This window comes from Arachis ipaensis, chromosome B2 (assembly GCF_059453495.1).
Source record: "Arachis ipaensis isolate K30076 ecotype BB chromosome B2, ASM5945349v1, whole genome shotgun sequence".
NCBI lineage: Eukaryota > Viridiplantae > Streptophyta > Magnoliopsida > Fabales > Fabaceae > Arachis > Arachis ipaensis.
The window spans coordinates 3196014-3215568 of NC_142437.1; the positions used below are offsets into that span (position 1 = coordinate 3196014).

Genomic DNA, 19555 nt, shown 5'->3' on the forward strand with positions numbered 1-19555 from the left:
ACAAGATATCAAGAAAACTAACCTTGAAGACAGCTAGTAAGTTAAGTCAATGTCTAAAGTCCAAACAGTACACTATTAATTGCCACCACACTTCAACCCCACACCAGCATTATTGTTCTTAATAATGATAGGATTATTCTCTACATACAAATCATTTACACATACAAATTTATACAAGTCATTTATATTGTATTGTTTAAGAATTTTTTATGTATGTGTATTGATAAGTTTTATATAATTCAAAACTCTTCTTCTTCTTCCTTGCATTATAAAAGTGAATTTTATTGAATTAAGATTAACTTGTATAAACTTGTATGTCAAAAAAACTTGTATCTCAGGTCTCATAATGATATGCATTGATATCAAGATATGATTATGTCCTACTATAATTATATAGTTAATTAATTTCCACAACGATTAGTTTTCCTTGGTCCCACTTTTGCTTTTTAAATACTTTGTTTCATTCTTCAAATAAAAATGAAGTGCAAACCAGCTATACACTCCACCCTTTATAAACTTATTTGGGTGGGTTTGTAAGAAAATATTTTTTTTTAAATTATTTTTTTAAAAAAATTTTAAAAAAAAGTAAAAATAATTTTATATTTAAATATTTTATAAAAAAAACACAAGATAAAAGAGAAAAAGAGTGAAGGAAAAGAATAGGACAAATACAAGTGATCCAACTGAGATTTTATACTGCACCAAAAAAAATCGTATCTCGAAAAATAAAGTTTGAATTTCGGGATTGGGAAAATATTTATTTTTTTATTTTATTTGAGAAAAAAAATCCCCCCAATCAAGCACTTAGAATGATTGCACTGAGGGTCATACCAACTTCTTTTTGCTGAGGAAGAGGAACTTTCGTGATATCTCACTATATGCCTATTATTGATTAATGCTTTGCAAGCAAGCATTATTGCAATACTATTTCTCTCTCTTCGTTACATTCTGAAAATCCAATCACTCACTGATTAATTTGCTGTTGTTATCTGTATCATATCATGGCTGAAGCACTTGTTGTTGGAGCTTTAGTTAATGGCTTCGCCAACGTTGTTCTTGACCGGCTCATTTCTTCTGAGTTTGTCAACTTGGTGGCGGGCAAGAAGCTGGATCGGAAGCTGGTTGACAGGCTGAAGACTGCTCTCTTGGCTGCCAAAGCTCTGGCTGCTGACGCTGAGCAGAAGCAGTTTGGAAACGAACTCGTCAGGGAATGGCTTGATAGTCTCAGGGATGCTCTCTACACTGCTGATGACTTGCTGGACCGTGTCTTCACCAAAGCTCAAATTCGCAGCAAGGTACGCACTCGGCTTCCTCACTTCCTTGATCTGTCTGGTAGGAAGATGGTGACCAAGATAGAAGAGGTGATTGAAAGAATAGAAGATCTTGAGAAACGCAAAGATACCCTTGGTCTCAAAGAGATTCCAACGGGTAGCTCCTCATGGAGACCTCCATCCACTTCTCTTGTCAAGGGCAATGTGTTCGGCAGGGATGCTGACCAACAGGCACTAATCAAGATGCTCAATGACAACAATCATCATAGCTTGTCCGTCATCTCTATTGTTGGTATGGGCGGGGTTGGTAAAACTACTTTAGCACAATGGCTCTACAACAATGAGAATTTGATGGACGGGGTTGATCTGAAAGCATGGATTTGTGTTTCTGAAAATTTTGATGTTGTTGACACTACAAAGAATGTTATAAAGGGGATCTCTTCGGGTGTTTGTAGTCTTGACAGTTTTGATTTACTTCAACGAGATTTGAAGGAAAAACTGTCACAAAAGAAGTTCTTCGTTGTCTTGGACGATGTTTGGAGTGAAGATGCTGATAAGTGGAATAGTTTTATCACCCCTTTTCAACATGGGACAAAGGGAAGCACTATTCTTCTAACTACCCGCAAGGAAAATGTTGGTCCAACAGTCCAAAATTATAACTCTTACACTCTCAAGGAACTGTCAGACGATTATTGTTGGTCTATTTTTGCGGACAATGCATCCTTTCCTGAATCAAATGGGAGCTCGGAACTGGAAGGAATAGGTAGAAAGATTGTCGAGAGGTGTGGTGGCTTGCCATTAGCTGCAGAAACAATTGGACGCTTGTTGCGCTCAAAGCATGATGCTGGGGAATGGAATAAAATACTATCTAGTGACATTTGGCAATTTCCTGTGACAGACAGTAAGATTGTTCCCGCATTGTTAATAAGTTACTATCATCTGCCTGCACATTTGAAACGATGTTTTGTTTATTGTTCGTTGTATCCCAAAGATTATAAATTTGATGAAGATGAATTAATCTTGCTATGGATGGCTGAAGATCTTTTACGGCCACCAAAGAGGGGAGAAACTTTAGAAGATGTTGGTTACGAGTATGTTGATGATTTGGCTTCAAGACTATTTTTCAAGCAGGTTGGGAATGAGAATGAGATGTATTTTGTGATGCATGATCTCATGCATGACTTGGCAACTTTTCTTGCTGGAAAGTTTTATTGTAGATTATCAGAAATTGGTGAAAAGGAAGAGATGAGTTTTCTAACTCGCCATTTGTCATCGGAGACTGCAAAAACCTGTCCCTCTAATAAAACAGAATCTTTGAGGACATTCTTTTGTAATAATTATCATTATCCTTTTATGATAAGGGAAGAAAGAAAAATGCGTGGCATATTATCAAAGAATAAATACTTGAGAGTTTTATCCGTTCATATACTCAGCAAATTTCCAGATTCCATAGCCAAGTTGATCCACCTGCGCTATTTGGATCTCCATTGGAGTAAGATTGAGGTACTGCCACAGTCATTATGTAACTTGTTCAATCTACAAACTTTAAAGTTACAACGTTGTTTTTCCCTAACTACGCTACCTAGTAGTCTAGGTGAATTGATCTACTTACGCCATTTGGATATCTCTGGAAGTTGTATTAGGACATTGCCCGAGTCATTGTGCAAGTTGTGCAATTTACAAACATTAAAGATAAATGGTTGTTACCAGCTGACTATGCTGCCCAATGGCATGTGTAATCTTGTGAATTTGCGGCATCTTGATATCAGGAGGACTCCTCTGAAAGAAATGCCAAAAAGAATGGGCAAATTGAAACAGTTGCACATTTTAAGCGACTATATGGTAGGCAAGTCTGAAGACAATGGAATCCAAGAGTTAGGAGGGCTTTTAAATCTTCATGGATCATTTCAGATTTGGAAATTGGAGAATATTGTCAACGCCAATCAGGCAAGGAGTGCAAACATAATAGATAAGAAGCACATTGACGACTTATTATTGGAATGGTCTTCAACAGATGATGTGGTTTCAGACACACAAACTGAAAGAGATATACTCCACGGCTTGCAACCGCACACTGGCTTGAAACAGTTGAGAATACGGGGATACAAGGGTAACATATTTCCAAATTGGATTGGGAATTTCTTCTACCAAAACATGACAAGTGTATCTCTAAAGTCTTGCAAGAATTGCTGCATGCTGCCTTCACTTGGACAGCTGCCATCTCTTAAGTTCCTGAGCATCAAAAGTTTTGGTGAGTTGAAGAGCATTGGCAAGGAGTTTTACAAAAATGAAGGCGATCAGCATTCTTCGCCTATTGCACCGTTTCCCTCACTGCAGACATTGGAATTTGATGAGATGTCATGTTGGGAGGAGTGGCATTTACCTGACTCAGAAGCCTTTCCTCAGCTTAAGAGCCTTGAAATAAGAGGGTGTCCAATGTTGAAGGGAGATATGGTTAATCAGGTATTAATGAGAATCCTTTCTTCCTCACCGGATATTTCCAAAGTGCGCCAACTATACATAAAAGAAGAAGATGATGAAAGATCGGGTAAAAAGATGAAACTTGATGGGTATTGGTTATCAATTAGTGGATTTGAATGTGTGGTGGAGTGTGCATTTAAGGCAAGGATCATCCGCCATCTAACTTCCCTACAAGGAATATATATCTCAGAGTGTTCATCTGTTGTATCCTTGGGGGGCAATTGTTTACCCAAATCTTTGCAAAAGCTCACAATGTATAGGTGCAGCCAAATTGAATTACTCCAGCAACAACACAAGTATGATTTGGTACATCTACATATATTTCGAAGTTGTGATTCACTGACCTCATTGTCGTTGGATGCCTTTCCCAATCTCGAGAATCTGGAGATATTCTGGTGTTCAAATCTGGAATCAGTTTCAATGTCAGAGCCACCACACGCTGCTCTTCAACGTCTCTCCATCTATGGGTGCCGCAAATTTGTGTCATTTCCGGAAGAAGGACTGGCTACGCCCAACTTGACTCATCTCGATGTTAGCAGGTGCTCGAAGTTGGAGGCATTGCCACGTGGCATGAATACTCTTCTCCCAAATTTACACTCTCTCGACATAGGAGGTTGCCCAAACATTTGCAGGTCGCCAGAGGGTGGTTTGCCGGCTAACGTGAAAGAGCTAAGTGTAGGACAAGTGAGGGGTCTATCATGGTTGGGCAATTTGGACAACCTCACTCATCTTTTCATTGATGGTTCTAACTGTGAGAGCATAATAAAGTCATACCCAGAGGTGGGTTGGCTGCCTCGCCTTCCCTCCCTTACCACTCTACATATCCATGACTTTGATAATCTGGAGACATTGGAGTGCAACGAGCTTCTTCACCTCACCTCCCTCCAACAACTACACATTTCAAACTGTCCAAAGCTGAACAATATAGAGGGTGGTTTGCCGGCTAACCTGAAAGAGCTTAGTGTAGGAGAATGCGAGGAACAAGTGAGGGGTCTATCATGGTTGGGCAACTTGGACAACCTCACTCATCTCACCATTTCTGGTGTTGGGTGTGAGAGCATAAAGTCATACCCAGAGGTGGGTTCGCTGCCTCGCCTTCCCTCCCTTACCACTCTACATATCCAAGACTTTTATAATCTGGAGACATTGGAGTGCAACGAGCTTCTCCGCCTCACCTCCCTCCAACAACTGCACATTTCATACTGTCCAGAGCTGAAGAATATGGAAGGAGAAAAGCTGCCTCCCTCTCTCTTACTACTTCAAATTGACAACTGTTATTTTCTGGGCGGACGCTGCAAGAACAAGCATCAACAAATTTGGTCCAAAATTTCCCACATCCCCACCATTGCAGTCGAAGATTTCTGAGCAGGTAATTCTCTAACCTTCATGTTTGTCATGCGAGCACAATTAAATTCACACATGCATAAATTTCCTTTTCCTTCAAGTCAATTTTTTTTCTCTTTCTTTAAACAACATTAACCGCTTGAACTCATATGCCAACTGCAAAATTTGCATTCTTTTCTTTCACTTGTCGGGAAAGCTCTCAGTTTGCAGTTTTAGTTAAAGAAATATCCTTTATTACTCTCAGAAACAGTATTTGCTATATGTAATACTCGTTAACTCTTATATGTTTCAAAAGAAAATCACATTTAAAAAGGATGATACAATTACCATGAAACAAAAATTGAAACACAGGGAATATCCTTTTTCCATGTATCCAACATTTGAGATTTTTTTTAGATGTATTAAACAAATGGATGAATTAAATTTACTTTTTTAATGTTTTCACTATCTTCTGCAGGTGGCTTATGTACATATCAAGATGTAATCCTATACATTGGCTACATATCTTCATTTAATTCTAAGTTCATTTGAGGTGGTAATTAAGCTGGATTAAGGCGTTGGGAACCAGATACTTTGTTTTCTGATTTTGGCTTAATGTTATTGAAAAGCAAGGACATGATGGAGAATGTTAGAGTAGTGGCACTTATGATTGAAAAGCTTTTGTTGTTGTAGGTATATTTTTCTATTCCTTGCTATAATTTTATTTTTGCTGTTTGGAGCAGTGAGAAAATAAATGATAGCTCAATTTGTGGAAAGAAAACTGTTATAAAAAGTGTTGTTTCTATCTTTGCCAATTCTTTATGATAACAGAGTCAGCTGTTGTGTTGCAAGATTCATATGGGACGGTAAAAGAAATCAGAAGGATCAAGTTATTGATTTATAATCTTTTTTTACCATAGACGAATCATTTGTTAAAATTAATAGTATTAGATGCCTATAATAAGCTATTTCTAATACTAAAGGTTCTGTAGTAATAACTGTTTCTTCCTTTCTGGATTTTGACTGGTTATCAAACAGATTCTGACGTGAAGAAGGTATGTAGCTAATGCAGTCAAGATTCAAAGATTATGCTCTCCACATTTGAAGATGACAATCATGTACCTGAAATGATCATTATGAGAAGGTGAAGTTGTATAGTGATGCCATCAGCAACAATTTCATTCCTATCACCTTCACTCAATGGTGTGTTCAGTTTGTACATATATCAAACCAATGAGTGTCATTTCTTTTCACTGTTGACTCTAAAACCAAACCAATGATCCAACATTGTGTTCATGAGGTTTTCACATAATTGTGTGTGTGGTTTTTGTGATGACAAACACTTTAAGTCTTGAAATGCTTTTTAATGTGTTTCAGAAGATCCACTGGGAAAGGGAAGTACATTTGAGGTTTAGTAACCAACCATATCTAAATTATCTTCATTCAATCCAAAGTTCAAGAGAAGACGTGCTCTGTTTTAGCTTCAGGTTGGTATAGTTACTCTATTCCTCCTTACAATTTACTTTTCCTATTTTTTTTGGGAAAAAGAAAAAGAGATGATGATAGCTTGATTTCAGAAGGAAGTAGTTATATGTAGTTCAGGGAAAGATGGTGTTTCTACCTTTCCCATTTTTTAATGTATATGCTAAATAAATGTACTATAAATATCAACTTAATTTTGGTTTCTTAACTGCTGCCAAAGCTGTTACAATGCCAAAACTGCAATTCAGTGGTGGAGCTTGTAAATTTGAACAAAAAGATGCAACGTTTCTAATGCATTCAAGTTTATTACATGAATTTATAAATACATCCACTTTTGAAAATTGTGTGATTCATTAAACTACACATCTAGTCTAATAGTTGGTTGCTTTTTGTTCAAACATGTCATGAAGAGGATCATACTTTTACTAAATTGATAATTTAAATTCTACAATTTTGTGATCATACTATTGTTGAAATATTCTTTTAGAAGAATTTCATATCATGTAAATACTTGCCTAAAGTTTTCTCGTCTCTTTTGACATTTAGTCCTGCTAACTACTTGAATAATATGCATTGGTATGGATTAATTTTGATGTAATGGACCTCAATTTTCATTACCATATTGTCACTGGAATGATAATTTTTTTTTCTTTTTTGGTTGATTATGCAGTCACTATAAATCTGCAGTCGGAGAGTGGTCCAATCTTGGTTTTGGCTAAAATTTTGATAGCAAGTTCTGGATGTACTTTTTCATTCTGAATGGTTGGACGATTAAGATAAGATTTGGAGGGTGAGATATGGCCTGCACACGCAAAGTAGCTTTGGTTTTGTAAATTTTTCATGTTTTTGGTTTCCATTTATACGCATTGGTGCTTGGTTGTTTTGATTTACTATAAGCATGATTTGTGCACTCATTTGAGATTTTCTTGTATCCTTACTTGATTACAATGGTACTTGTTTTTTGGTCTGAATGATCCATAGTTTTTACCTCTCAAATTGAGAGAGTTTTCCATGTTAAAATTTCAGTGTCTTGTCCCGATTTTTATTTTTCTGGTTTCTGTTATTTGTTGGCTGCCACTGTTTTGTGTATTGTTACGCCAATTATTCTCTCAAGCAGCTATTCCACTTGATGATGTATTTGCCAAATCAATGTTTTCTGTTTCTAAAATTGGGAAGTTTTACCTTTAATATTTGGAATTTGTGTGCTTTTGCAACAGAAGAAGTACTTCTTTTCCCAAAAAGAAGAAAGAATGAAATTTACACAATTTGCTATGAGAAGTTATCTATGTATTCATGAAATTTCATATGAATAAATATAATAATTATTGCCTCAGAGGATTCGTATTTGCTAGGATGTATTTCTTGAGAAGCATCTTGTACAATAGATTAATCTTGAGGCTAGGAACAAAAACATGGAACTATACTTGAAAGAAATTCTAGAAAGAATCAGAGAGAACAAGGAATTTCTGAAGTAAAAATGATATGAATTCAAGCTCTCTATAGTAGTACGTTGGTACCATTATGCTAAGAATGAAAATCCATAATAGCATTGATTCGCAGGAAGATAATTGTTAGGATTAGCCTAATTTCATCACCATTCCGAGCTCAGTGGGCTTTCACATGAGTTATAATGTCTAGTGTATAGAATTCTAGTTCTATAACTTAAATGAATTTTGAGGTTATTATTTGCTTCATAGCTAAAATTACTACAGAGTTTCACACATGCACAGATGTAGCACACTGGATATGAAACTGCAAATGCAATTTTTTGCACTGTTTATTCTAGCCCAAACTGCTTATGATATTATTATAAGGGCATATCCTAAACCTGCATGATATTATTATGGTGCATTATTAGTTAATTGCTGTGTTCATTTAGTAGAGATGACAGCCAAATGAATTTAGAGAAGCAATGATGTTTGAAGAAGAAGAGATCAGAACTAAGACAACAGAAGCTGCTAAAGTTGTTTCAGATTTGAAGCTTCACTAGATTGCATGGCTGCATTTACTAAGTTTCTTAAATAGATAAAGTTTGTCTGCACTCGTATTTTTGGAGAAAATAGTGTAATTAGTTTATTAAATTGAAGAAGTAAAATAAAGCTTAAGATGATGTAGGCTTAGTTTGGAAAACTTTTTAAAGAGGTATTTGTATTTTTTAAAAGCACGAACTCTTAGTTTTGTGTTTGGTAATCATAAATAGTCTGTTTGCAATTTTTGAAAGATAAAGATGCTTTTAAAAGCACTTAAGGTGGAAGTTTTCAAAGTTATATAGTTTGTGGCTTTGTGTTTATCAAAATTAAAAAGTCTAATATAATCTCATATATTAATTAATTTCTAAATATAACTCTTACATTTATGTCTATTATACTAATTTTAAATTTTAAAATTTTTATTTATCAAAAATAGTTGTTTGTATTTATTGATAATTATTTTTAGTTTGGTTTACTTAATATAGATGTTACAACTTTTAAAAGGTTATCTTTTAAAAATTAGACTTCATAAAATATATTTAAAAAAAATGTTACCAAACTAAATGATAGTTAGTTACCTGCAATTAAGCATTGTATCAACTATGCAATAAATGATTCTACTTGTCTATTTTTTGGAAGAGGTAAATACCAAATCGATACTCGAAAGATTCTGTCACTAACAAAATAGTACCTGACTTTTGTGATTGTCAAAATAATCCTTGAATAATAGCATTGATTCACAGGAAGATAATAGTACCTTACTTGTGCAGCAAGCTTCTCTTCATTCTCAGCTTGTTCCTCTTGCTGTGTAAACTTCTTTTTATTGCTTTGGTCTCACTTTTGGTTTTTGATACTTTGTTTCATCATTCAAAGAAGAATATGAAAAAGAAGTAAAGAGAAAACCCAGTATTGCACTCCACGCGATGCCAAAGTCTTTTTGCTGAGGAACCTTTACGTGTGTGATATCTCGCTAAATGCCCATTATTGCTGAATACCTTGCAAGCATTATTACAATATTCCTCTCTCTTCCTTACATTCTGAAATTCCAATTACACATTGATTAATTTGCTGCTGTTGTGATCATCACATCATGGCTGGAGCACTTGTTGGTGGAGCTTTTCTCTCTGGCTTCATCAACGTTGTTTTTGATAGGCTCATTAAACGTGAGTTTGTCAACCTGGTGGTGGGTAAGAAGCTGAACCGACAGTTGGTTGAGAAGCTGAAGACTGCTCTCTTGGCTGCTGAAGCTCTGGTCGCCGACGCGGAGCAGAAACAGTTCGGAAACGAACTTGTGAGGAAATGGCTTGATAGTCTCAGGGATGCTCTCTACACTGCTGATGACTTGCTGGAACGTGTCTTAATCAGAGAAGAAATTCGCAACAAGGCACGCATTCGCGTTCCTCGCTTCTTCCGTAATTTGTATGATTGGAAGATGGAGAATAAGATAGAGGATGTGGTAAAAAGAATAGAAGATCTTGAGAAACGCAAAGATACCCTTGGTCTCAAAGAGATTCCAACTGGAAGCTCCTCATGGAGACCTCCATCCACTTCTCTTGTGAAGGGGAATGTGTTCGGCAGGGATGCTGACCAACAGGCACTAATCAAGATGCTCAATGACAACAATGATCACAACTTGTCCGTCATCTCTATTGTTGGTATGGGCGGTGTTGGTAAAACAACTTTAGCACAATGGCTCTACAACAACAAGGATTTGATGGACGGGGTTGATATGAAAGCATGGATTTTTGTTTCTGAAAATTTTGATGTTGTTGAGACTACAAAGAATGTTATAAAGGGGATCTCTCCGGGTGTTTGTAGTCTTGACAGCTTTGATTTACTTCAACAACATTTGAAGGACAAACTGTCAAAAATGAAGTTCTTCATTGTTTTGGACGATGTTTGGAGTGAAGATGCTGACAAGTGGCATAGTTTTATCGCCCCTTTTCAACATGGGAAAAAAGGAAGCACTATTCTCCTAACTACCCGCATGGTAAATGTTGGTCGAATAGTCCAACACTATAACTCTTACACCCTCAATCAACTGTCAGATGATGATTGTTGGTCTATTTTTGCGGACAATGCATCCTTTCCTGAATCAAATGGGAGCTCAGAACTGGAAGGAATAGGTAGAAAGATTGTTGAAAGGTGTGATGGCTTGCCGTTTGCTGCAGAAACACTTGGACGCTTGTTGCGCTCAGAGCGTCGTGTTGAAGAATGGAATAAAATACTGTTGAGTGACATTTGGGAATTTCCTATGACAGACAGTAAGATCGTTCCTGCGTTGTTAATAAGTTACTATCATCTGCCTGCTCATTTAAAAGGTTGCTTTGTTTATTGTTCGTTGTATCCCAAAGATTATAAACTTGATAAAGATGAATTAATCTTACTGTGGATGGCTGAAGATCTTTTACAACCACCAAGGAGGGGACAGACTCTAGAAGAATTTGGTTGCGAGTGTTTTGATGGCTTGGTTTCAAGACTATTCTTCAAGCAGGTCGAGAACGATGACGAGAAGTATTTTGTGATGCATGATCTCAAGCATGACTTGGCAACTTTTCTTGCTGGAGATCTTTGTTGTAAATTTGGTGAAAAAGAAGAGATGAGTATTCTAACTCGGCATTTGTCATACAATCATTCAATCCCTGAGGTAACATGCTCCTCTAGTAAAATAAAATCTTTGAGGACATTATTGTATATCAATGATGGATCCTATGTCGAGAAAGCACCCGCAACATTACCATGTGACATATTGTCAAAGAATAAATACTTGAGAGTTTTATCCTTTGGTAGAATTGATATATGTCCTGATTCAATAGATAAATTGATCCAACTGCGCTATTTGGATCTTTCTTGGAGCGATATTGAGGTATTGCCCGAGTCATTGTGCAAGTTGTGTTATTTACAAACGTTAAAGCTAAAAAATTGTTTTTCCCTAACTATGCTGCCTAATGGCATGTGTAAGCTTGTGAATTTGCGGCATCTTGATATCAGGGGTACTCCCCTGAAAGAAATGCCCAAAGGAATGAGCAAATTAAAACAGTTGCACATTTTAAGCAAGTTTGTAGTGGGAAAGAAAGAAGACAATGGAATCCAAGAGCTAGGAGGGCTTTTAAATCTTCATGGATCACTTGAGATTGAGAGATTGGAGAATGTGGTTGATGCCAATGAAGCAAGGAGTGCAAGGATAATAGATAAGAAGCACATTGACGAGTTATTGTTGAAATGGTCTCTGTCTTCAGGTGATGATATGGTTTCAAACACTCATACTGATGAACAAGATATACTTGGAGGCTTGCAACCACACACTGGCTTGAAAGAGTTAACTGTTGAAGGATTCAAAGGTGAAATATTTCCAGACTGGATTGGGCATTCCTTGTACCAAAACATGACAAGTGTATCTCTAGAATGTTGCTGGAATTGCTGCGTGCTGCCTTCACTTGGACAGCTGCCATCTCTCAAGTCCCTGAGCATCAAAAGTTTTGATGAGCTGAAGAGCATTGGCAAGGAGTTTTACAAGAATGAAGGCCATCAACATTCGTCGCCTATTGCACCGTTTCCCTCATTGGAGACATTGGAATTTGATGACATGTCATGTTGGGAGGAGTGGCACTTACCTGACTCAGAAGCCTTTCCTCAGCTTAAGAGCCTTCAAATAAGAGAGTGTCCAATGTTAAAGGGAGATATGCTTAGTCAGGTATTAGTGAGAATCATTTCTTCCTCATCGGATGTTTCCAGAGTGCACAAACTGAAAATAAAAGAAGATGCTGAAAGATGGGATAAAAAGATGAGACTTGATGGGGATAGGTTATCAATTAGTGGATTTGAATGTGTGGTGGAGTGTGCATTTAAGGCAAGGATCATCCACCATCTAACTTGCCTCCAAGAAATACAAATCTCATACTGTTCATCTGTTGTATCCTTGGGGGGCAATTGTTTACCCAAATCTTTGCAAAAGCTCAAAATCTTTAATTGCCGCCAAATTGAATTACTCCAGCAACAACACAAGTATGATTTGGTACATCTACAAATATATCAAAGCTGTGCTTCACTGACTTCATTGTCGTTGGATGCCTTCCCCAATCTCGAGAATCTGGAGATAGAATGGTGTTCAAATCTGGAATCAGTTTCAATGTCAGAGCCGCCACAGGCTGCTCTTCAACATCTCACCATCTCTAACTGCCCCCAGTTTGTGTCATTTCCGGAAGAAGGACTGGCTACACCCAACTTGACTCATCTCAATGTTAGCAGGTGCTGGAAGTTGGAGGCATTGCCATGTGGCATGAATACTCTTCTCCCAAATTTAGAGTCTCTCGACATAGCAGGTTGCACAAACATTTGCAGGTGGCCAGAGGGTGGTTTGCCGGCTAACCTGAAAGAGCTTAGGATAGGAGAATGCAAGGAACAACTGAGAGGTCTATCATGGATGGGCAACTTGGACAACCTCACTCATCTCACCATCTCAGGTCATGGCAGTGAGAGCATAATAGAGTCATACCCAGAGGTGGGTTGGCTGCATCGCCTTCCCTCCCTTACCACTCTACATATCCAAGACTTTCATAATCTGGAGACATTGGAGTGCAACGAGCTTCTCCGCCTCACCTCCCTCCAACAACTACACATTTCATACTGTCCAAAGCTGAAGAATATGGAAGGAGAAAAGCTGCCTTCCTCCCTCCAACAATTACACATTTCATGGTGTGAGAAGCTGGAGAATATTGCAGGAGAAAAGCTGCCTCCCTCTCTCTTACTACTTCAACTTGATTTCTGTGGTTTGCTGGGCAAACACTGCAAGAACAAGCATCAACAAATTTGGTCCAAAATTTCCCACATCCCCACCATTCAAGTCAATGGCATACAAATTCTCTGAGTAGATCTTTCTGAACAGGTAATTCTCTAACCTTCATGTTTGTCATGGTATCACAATGAAATTCACACATGCATAAACTTCCTTTTCCTTCCAAGTCAACTTTTTTCTCTTTCCTTAAACAACATTAACCACTTGAACTCATATGCCAACTGGAAAATTTGCATCCTTTTCTTTCATTTATCGGAAAGCTCTCAGTTTGCAGTTGTAGTTAAACAAATATCCTTTCTTACTCTGGGAAACCGTCATTGTTATCTGTAATACTTGTTAACTCTCATATTTTGGGTGTTTATTTTTAAATAAATGGATGTATCAAATTTAATATTTTTACAATCTTCTGCAGGTAGCTTGTGCACATATCGAGATGTAATCCTATACATTGGCTACACATCTTCCTTTAATTCTGTGTTCATTTGAGGTAGTAATTAAGCTGGATTCATGTATTAGGAAACAGAAACTCTGTTTTCTGATTTTGGCTTCAAGTTATTGAAAAGCAAAGACATGATGGAGAAAGTTGGTGGCACTCATTATTGAAAAGCTTTCGTTGTTGTTGGTATATTTTTCTATTCCTTTCTATAATTTTCTTTCTCTTTTGCTTTTTGCACAGAGAAAAAATAAATCATAACTTTATTTGTGGAAAGAAAATAGTTACAAAATTGTGTTTCTGTCTTTGTCAATTCTTTATGATCATAGAGTTAGCTGTTGTTGCAAGATTCATGTAGGACAGTGAAAGGAATCAGGATGCATAAGGTGTATAAGTTTTTTGCTCATAGATTGAATTTTACATAAAATAAATAGTAGTAGATGCCTATAATAAGCTATTTCTAATACTAAGAAAAGGTTCTGTAATAATAACTATTTCTTCCTTTTTGGATTTGGACACGTTATCAAACAGATTTCCCAAGGCGACGAAGGTATGTAGCTAATGCAGTCAAGATGCAAAGAATATGCTTTCCATATTTGAAGATGATAATCATGTACCTGAAGTAGTCGAAGAAGTTGTAGTGATGCCATCAGCAACAATTTCGTTCCTATCAACTTCACTCAATGGTGTGTGCAGTTTGTACCCAATGGGTCTCATTTCCTTTCACTGGGGACTCTAAATTCAAACCAGTGATCCAATATTGTGTTCATGAGGTTTTCACATAATTGTGTGTGTGGTTTTTGTGATGACAAAGACTTTAAGTCTTGAAATATTTTTTAATTTGTGTTTCAGGAAGTACATATTGAGGTTTGGTAACCATATCTAAATCATCATCATTCAATCCAAAGTTCATCAGAAGAGGTGCTCTGTAATTTTTAACTTCAGGTTGGTATATTTACTCCTTTCCTCTGTACAATTTACTTTTCCTATTTTTGTTGGAGTAAGGAAAAAAGATGATAATAGCTTGGTTTGAGAAGGAATTACATGTAGTTCAGGGAAAGGTGGTATTTCTACCTTTCTTATTTTTAATGTATATGATAAACTAAATGTACTAAATATCAACTTAATTTGAGTTCTTTAACTGCTGCCAAAGGGGTTACAATTCCAAAACCGCAAATCAGTGGTGGAGCTTGTAAATTTAAACAAAAAGATGTAGCATTTCTAATGCATTCAAGTTTATTACATGAATTTATAAAGACATCTGTAATGTCATTATTCATTAATAAAATCTGTTATCAAAGACAATCTTGATAAACTTTCTCCTCGTTGAAGAAAATATTAGGTCGGGGATTTGAGTGTTTGATGGCTTGTGGATTCTGCTGGGAGTGTCAAGCTTACTACCTCCTCTTTTGAAAATTATGTGAATTCTTAAACTACACGTCTAGTCTAATAATTGATTTTTTTTGTTCAAACATTTTATGAAGATGATCATACTTTTACTAAATTGATAATGTAAGTTTTACAATTTTGTGATCATACTCGAATAATATGCACTTCAGTATGGATTAATTTGATGTAATGAACCTCAATTTTCATTACCATATTGTTACTAGAATGATAATTCTTTTTCTTCTTTTTGGGTTGATTATGCAGTCTCTATGAATCTACAGTTGGGGAGTGGTTCAATGGTGGTTTGGGCTGAAATTTTGACAGCAAGTTCTGGATGTACTTTTTCGTTCCAAATGGTTGGAGGATTAAGATAAGATTTGGAGGGTGAGATATGGCTTGTGTGCGCAAAGTAACTCTGGTTTTGTAATTTTTTCATGTTTTTGGTTACATTTATATGCGGTGGTGCTTGATTGTTTTGACTTAATGTAAGCATTTGATTTGTTTACTTATTTGAGATTTTCTTGTATCCTTACTTAATTATAGTGGTACTTCTTTTTTGGTCCGAATGACCCGTGGTTTTTACCTCTTATGTTAAGAGGATTTTCCACGTTAAAATTTTGGTCTCTTGTTTTTATTTTTATTTTTTTTATTTCTGTTATTCGATCGCTGTCACTGTTTTGTATATTGTTATCCCAGTTATTCTCTCAAGCAGCTATTCCAATTGATGAGGCATTTGCCAAATCAATGTGTTCTGCTTTCGAGTTCCTCTTCTTTCGAGATCTCAACCTTCACCCAGCCTGATGATTCCTCAGAAGATTGAACCTCTTCCTGCTCTTCCATCTGCTGTTTGGGCTCCGGTTGAGTGTCTTTTGCAGCAACACTACATTCCTCTTCTACAGCAGGTGGAACTCTTTCAGCTGCAACATGCTTCACAAGTTCGGACTCTATTGTTCCTTCTTCATCAAGAAACCCCACCGGAAGCTCCATCATACGTTCCATATCTTTATCATGCTTCACAGATTTAGACTCTATTGTTTCTTCTTCATCAGGCAATCCAATTGGAAGCTCTATAATAGGTTCTACTTCCTCCTCTTCATGATCTGGTTCATGCTTTAAAATTTCTGTTCCACCATCCATGATGAATTCAGATGCTGCAATATCCTCATCAAGTGGTGCTTCATTTGGTGCCACATTAGGTTCTGCTGCCACGTTCAATGCCGGATTAAGTGGTGACTGAAACAAAAGAATAACAAAACAAATACATACTTCATGCAACATTTTATTACCAAATCAAGGTGTATTGAAAAGAAATTGCTGATTTGATATTAAGTAAACAGCATCAATAACACATATCTGAATAATTTCCAGCTTCAGCAAGAGCCTCATTATATTCTCTCCAAGTGCAATCCTCTGCTTCTCATCATTTTGTAGATCAGAAGAGTGCTCAAACGCTTGAATAGAAGCTTTGACATTAGTCAACTCCTTACTGACTTCGGCTATCTCCTTCAGTTTCTCCAATGGCTCTGATCTCCTCACTTGGAAACTGTGATACACAGCTTGAATTCAAATGGCAGCATCAACATCTGATAAAGCCTTTCTCTCCTATCCGCCTTCGTCAGTTGGCTTACTAGCCTCTTCCATCATCTTCTCTGCTCCATTTTGTGCCTTCTTTTCTTCAGTATCTCCAACTGAACAATTCTCATCTGCACCCTTGTCTCCATCGGTCTTATTGTCAATCACCTGAATCGTTTCCTCTTTTGGTTGAACTTCCTTGCTGACATCTGCTACATTCGGAAGGCTTGAATTCGGCTGCGCTGCGCTACAATGCAGAGAATGAGAGACACTATATATAGCAAAGGTCACCTAACAGCCTAACGGCTAGTTATCAAATATAATAGCATAACAGCAACTATCCTATTGCTAACTACCATTTTCATTCTCTTCACTAATAAAGACATCACTGAATTCTTTGCTGCCGGTTCAAGAGTAAGACAGGCTGCTTCTGCCATGAATCTGTGATATAATATTGATCCCATTCTCATAAGTTTAGCATGTATGTATGCATGTCAGCTAGTTAGTTAGTTAGCGGAAAGATATCTTGCTTGTAATTCAATTTCAAACATATCCAATGTACCATCCATCCTAAGGTGTAATGCAAGTTTATGAGTACATCGGAAGTGCATTATTAGTTTATTGTTGTGTTCATTTAGAAGAGATGACAGCCAAATGACTTAGAGAAGCAATGATGTTGGTGGTTGCTGGAAGCTGGCATGGAATACAAATGCCTCAGCAGGTAGTGTATATATATGTTCATGTTGTTTCAATTCTCTTTGAACACCAAATGACCATGAAGTTCTAAACATTAAACATCTGTGTAGTTTGCAGGGATAAACTGGGTTCTATATTACACTCCTCAAATTCTTCAAGAGGCGGGTGTTGAAACACTTCTTAAAGATATTGGCATTAGCTCCAAATCTACATCATTCCTAATCAGTGCTGTCACAACCTTGTTGATTCCTCCTGGTAGAGCTTTAAGCATGAGGCTCATAGATATCTCAGTAAGAAGGTACCTTTTTTTTTTTGTTTGGCAGTTTAATACCTGTTTAGTTGTGTATTTCTGTTATCATTTTGAAGACACTCTGGAGATCTCAAAATTTAACCCTTCAAATTGGCCACCGAGTTGGCTAAATACTTGCTTCATGAAATGAAAGGTTCAAATTATGTTTTAGGATAGTTTGAAAAAAGTACACTTTTTAAGCATCTTTCTATTTGCTTCTATTTGTTGTCTACTTGTCAAAAACAGATTCCTTAATATGCAGGCAACTACTACTCGCCGCGATTCCTTTGTTGATAGTCTCGCTTATGCATTTGTTTCTGCTGCTTTAAGATGGTCTATGGACCAATTCCAAACTTACTCTGCTCTGAGATTTTTCCAACAAGGGTGTGCGGCCTTTGCATAGCTATATGCGCTCTAGTGTTATGGATTGGAAGCATAATTGTCACATACACACTGCCTGTGATGCTCAGCTCAATCGAACTTGCCAGTTTCTTTAGCATATATGCTGTTGCTTGTTCCAACTCCTGGATATTTGTGTTCCTGAAGGTTCCAGAAACAAAGGGCATGCTTCTGCCAAGAATCTGTGACAAAATATTGATCTCATTCTCATGAGTTTAGCGTGTATGCATGCATGTCAGTTAGTTAGTTAGAGAAAGATATCTTGGTTGTAGTTCAATTTCAAAAGTATATGTACCATCCTTCTTAAGGTGGAATGCAAGTTTATGATTACTAGATTAGCTTGATTTATATGCACCTCATCACAAAATGATGTCTCAGTCTTTTTCACTAATTATAGAAACCAATAATGCAGCATTTACTAACATACGTTTAAAATTAAATAATAAAAAATATAATTGTAAAATTTTGATAGGAATAATGAAAGAAAAAAATGAAAAAAAATAAATTGTATCTCTTGTTAGTATTTCTGAACACGATGTTTGTATTCATATCTATCTCATCTGTCAAACAGATAAATTTTGTCTTTGGTGTATCCAACATTTGAGATTTTTTTTAGATGTATTGAACAAATGGATGATTCAAATTTATTGTTTCTACTATCTTCTGTAGGTAGCTTGTGTACATGTTGAGATGTAATCCTATACATTGACTATATTTCTTCATTTAGTTCTAAGTTCATTTGAGGTGGTAATTAAGCTGAATTGATGTGTTGGGAACCAGAAACTGTGTTTCTCATTTTGGCTTCATGATTGAAAAGCAAAGATGATGGAGAAAGTTGAAGTGGCACTTATCATTGAAAAGCTTTTGTTGTTGGTATATTTCTCCGTTTCTCTCTATAATTTTATTTTTGCTATTTTTCATAGAGAAAAAATAAATGATAGCTTGATTTGTGGAAAGAAAAGAGTTATAAAATGGTCTTTCTGTCTTGCCAATTCTGTCTGAGCCAGCTGTTATGTTGCAAGATTCATGTCGGAGAGTAAAAGGAAGCAGCATGCATGAGATGTATAAGCTTTCAAAATAGAAGGATCAAAATTAAACCAATGATCCAACATTGTGTTCATGAGGTTTTCACATATCTGCATTACTAAAAATGGTATAAAAAATAAACAAGAAAAGAGAGAATCTAGAACAATAAGCGTGTGTGGCTTTTTGATGACAAACACTTCTTGTAATGTTTTTTAATTTGTGTTTCAGGGGATACATTGAGGATTAAGCAGCAATTGCCATGAGAGCATTGCAGTTCTGGACAGAATCTTGAATTGCAGTTTCAGTAAAGAAAAAGCAACAGAAAGGCAGAGTCATTTATGACTTCTACCTTTTTTTCATATATATAAGATAAAAAGATAACTGATGTCATTATGAAAGTTAGATATCCTTTTATCTTATCATCCAGAA

The 19555-nt window shown here is 36.5% G+C and overlaps 4 protein-coding genes across 8 annotated transcripts in view; 3 read left to right on the forward strand and 1 right to left on the reverse strand.

Annotated features, from left to right (window-relative positions):
* Positions 1-1001: 1001 nt before the first annotated feature.
* On the forward strand, positions 1002-5117 carry LOC107622599 (putative disease resistance RPP13-like protein 1). Its single transcript, XM_016324586.3, has one exon. The coding sequence runs from the start codon at positions 1002-1004 to the stop codon at positions 5115-5117; it is 4116 nt and encodes a 1371-aa protein (XP_016180072.1).
* A 4479-nt stretch (positions 5118-9596) lies between these two features.
* LOC148572826 (putative disease resistance RPP13-like protein 1) lies at positions 9597-15707 on the forward strand. Of its 5 annotated transcripts, XM_088504921.1 has the most exons (5): positions 9618-13412; positions 13739-13944; positions 14287-14441; positions 14608-14700; positions 15409-15707. In XM_088504921.1, exon 1 carries the CDS (start codon positions 9618-9620, stop codon positions 13392-13394), a length of 3777 nt encoding a protein of 1258 aa, XP_088361047.1. In that variant the 3' UTR covers positions 13395-13412; positions 13739-13944; positions 14287-14441; positions 14608-14700; positions 15409-15707. The 5 variants fall into 5 exon arrangements, with proteins under 5 accessions (XP_088361049.1, XP_088361047.1, XP_088361048.1 ...); XM_088504923.1 differs by lacking the exons at positions 13739-13944; positions 14287-14441; positions 14608-14700; positions 15409-15707 and having other exon boundaries at positions 9597-13145; positions 13215-13394; XM_088504922.1 differs by lacking the exons at positions 13739-13944; positions 14287-14441; positions 14608-14700; positions 15409-15707 and having other exon boundaries at positions 9618-12733; positions 12806-13394.
* LOC107626596 (putative disease resistance RPP13-like protein 1) overlaps positions 9600-19555 on the forward strand; it is a 184295-nt gene continuing 174339 nt past the window's right edge. Inside the window, exon 1 of the mRNA XM_088504926.1 lies at positions 9600-9737. The gene's annotated coding sequence lies outside the window, so the exon portion shown is untranslated. The remainder of the gene's footprint in view (positions 9738-19555) is intronic.
* LOC148572827 (uncharacterized) lies at positions 15886-16422 on the reverse strand. Its single transcript, XM_088505540.1, has one exon. The coding sequence runs from the start codon at positions 16420-16422 to the stop codon at positions 15886-15888; it is 537 nt and encodes a 178-aa protein (XP_088361666.1).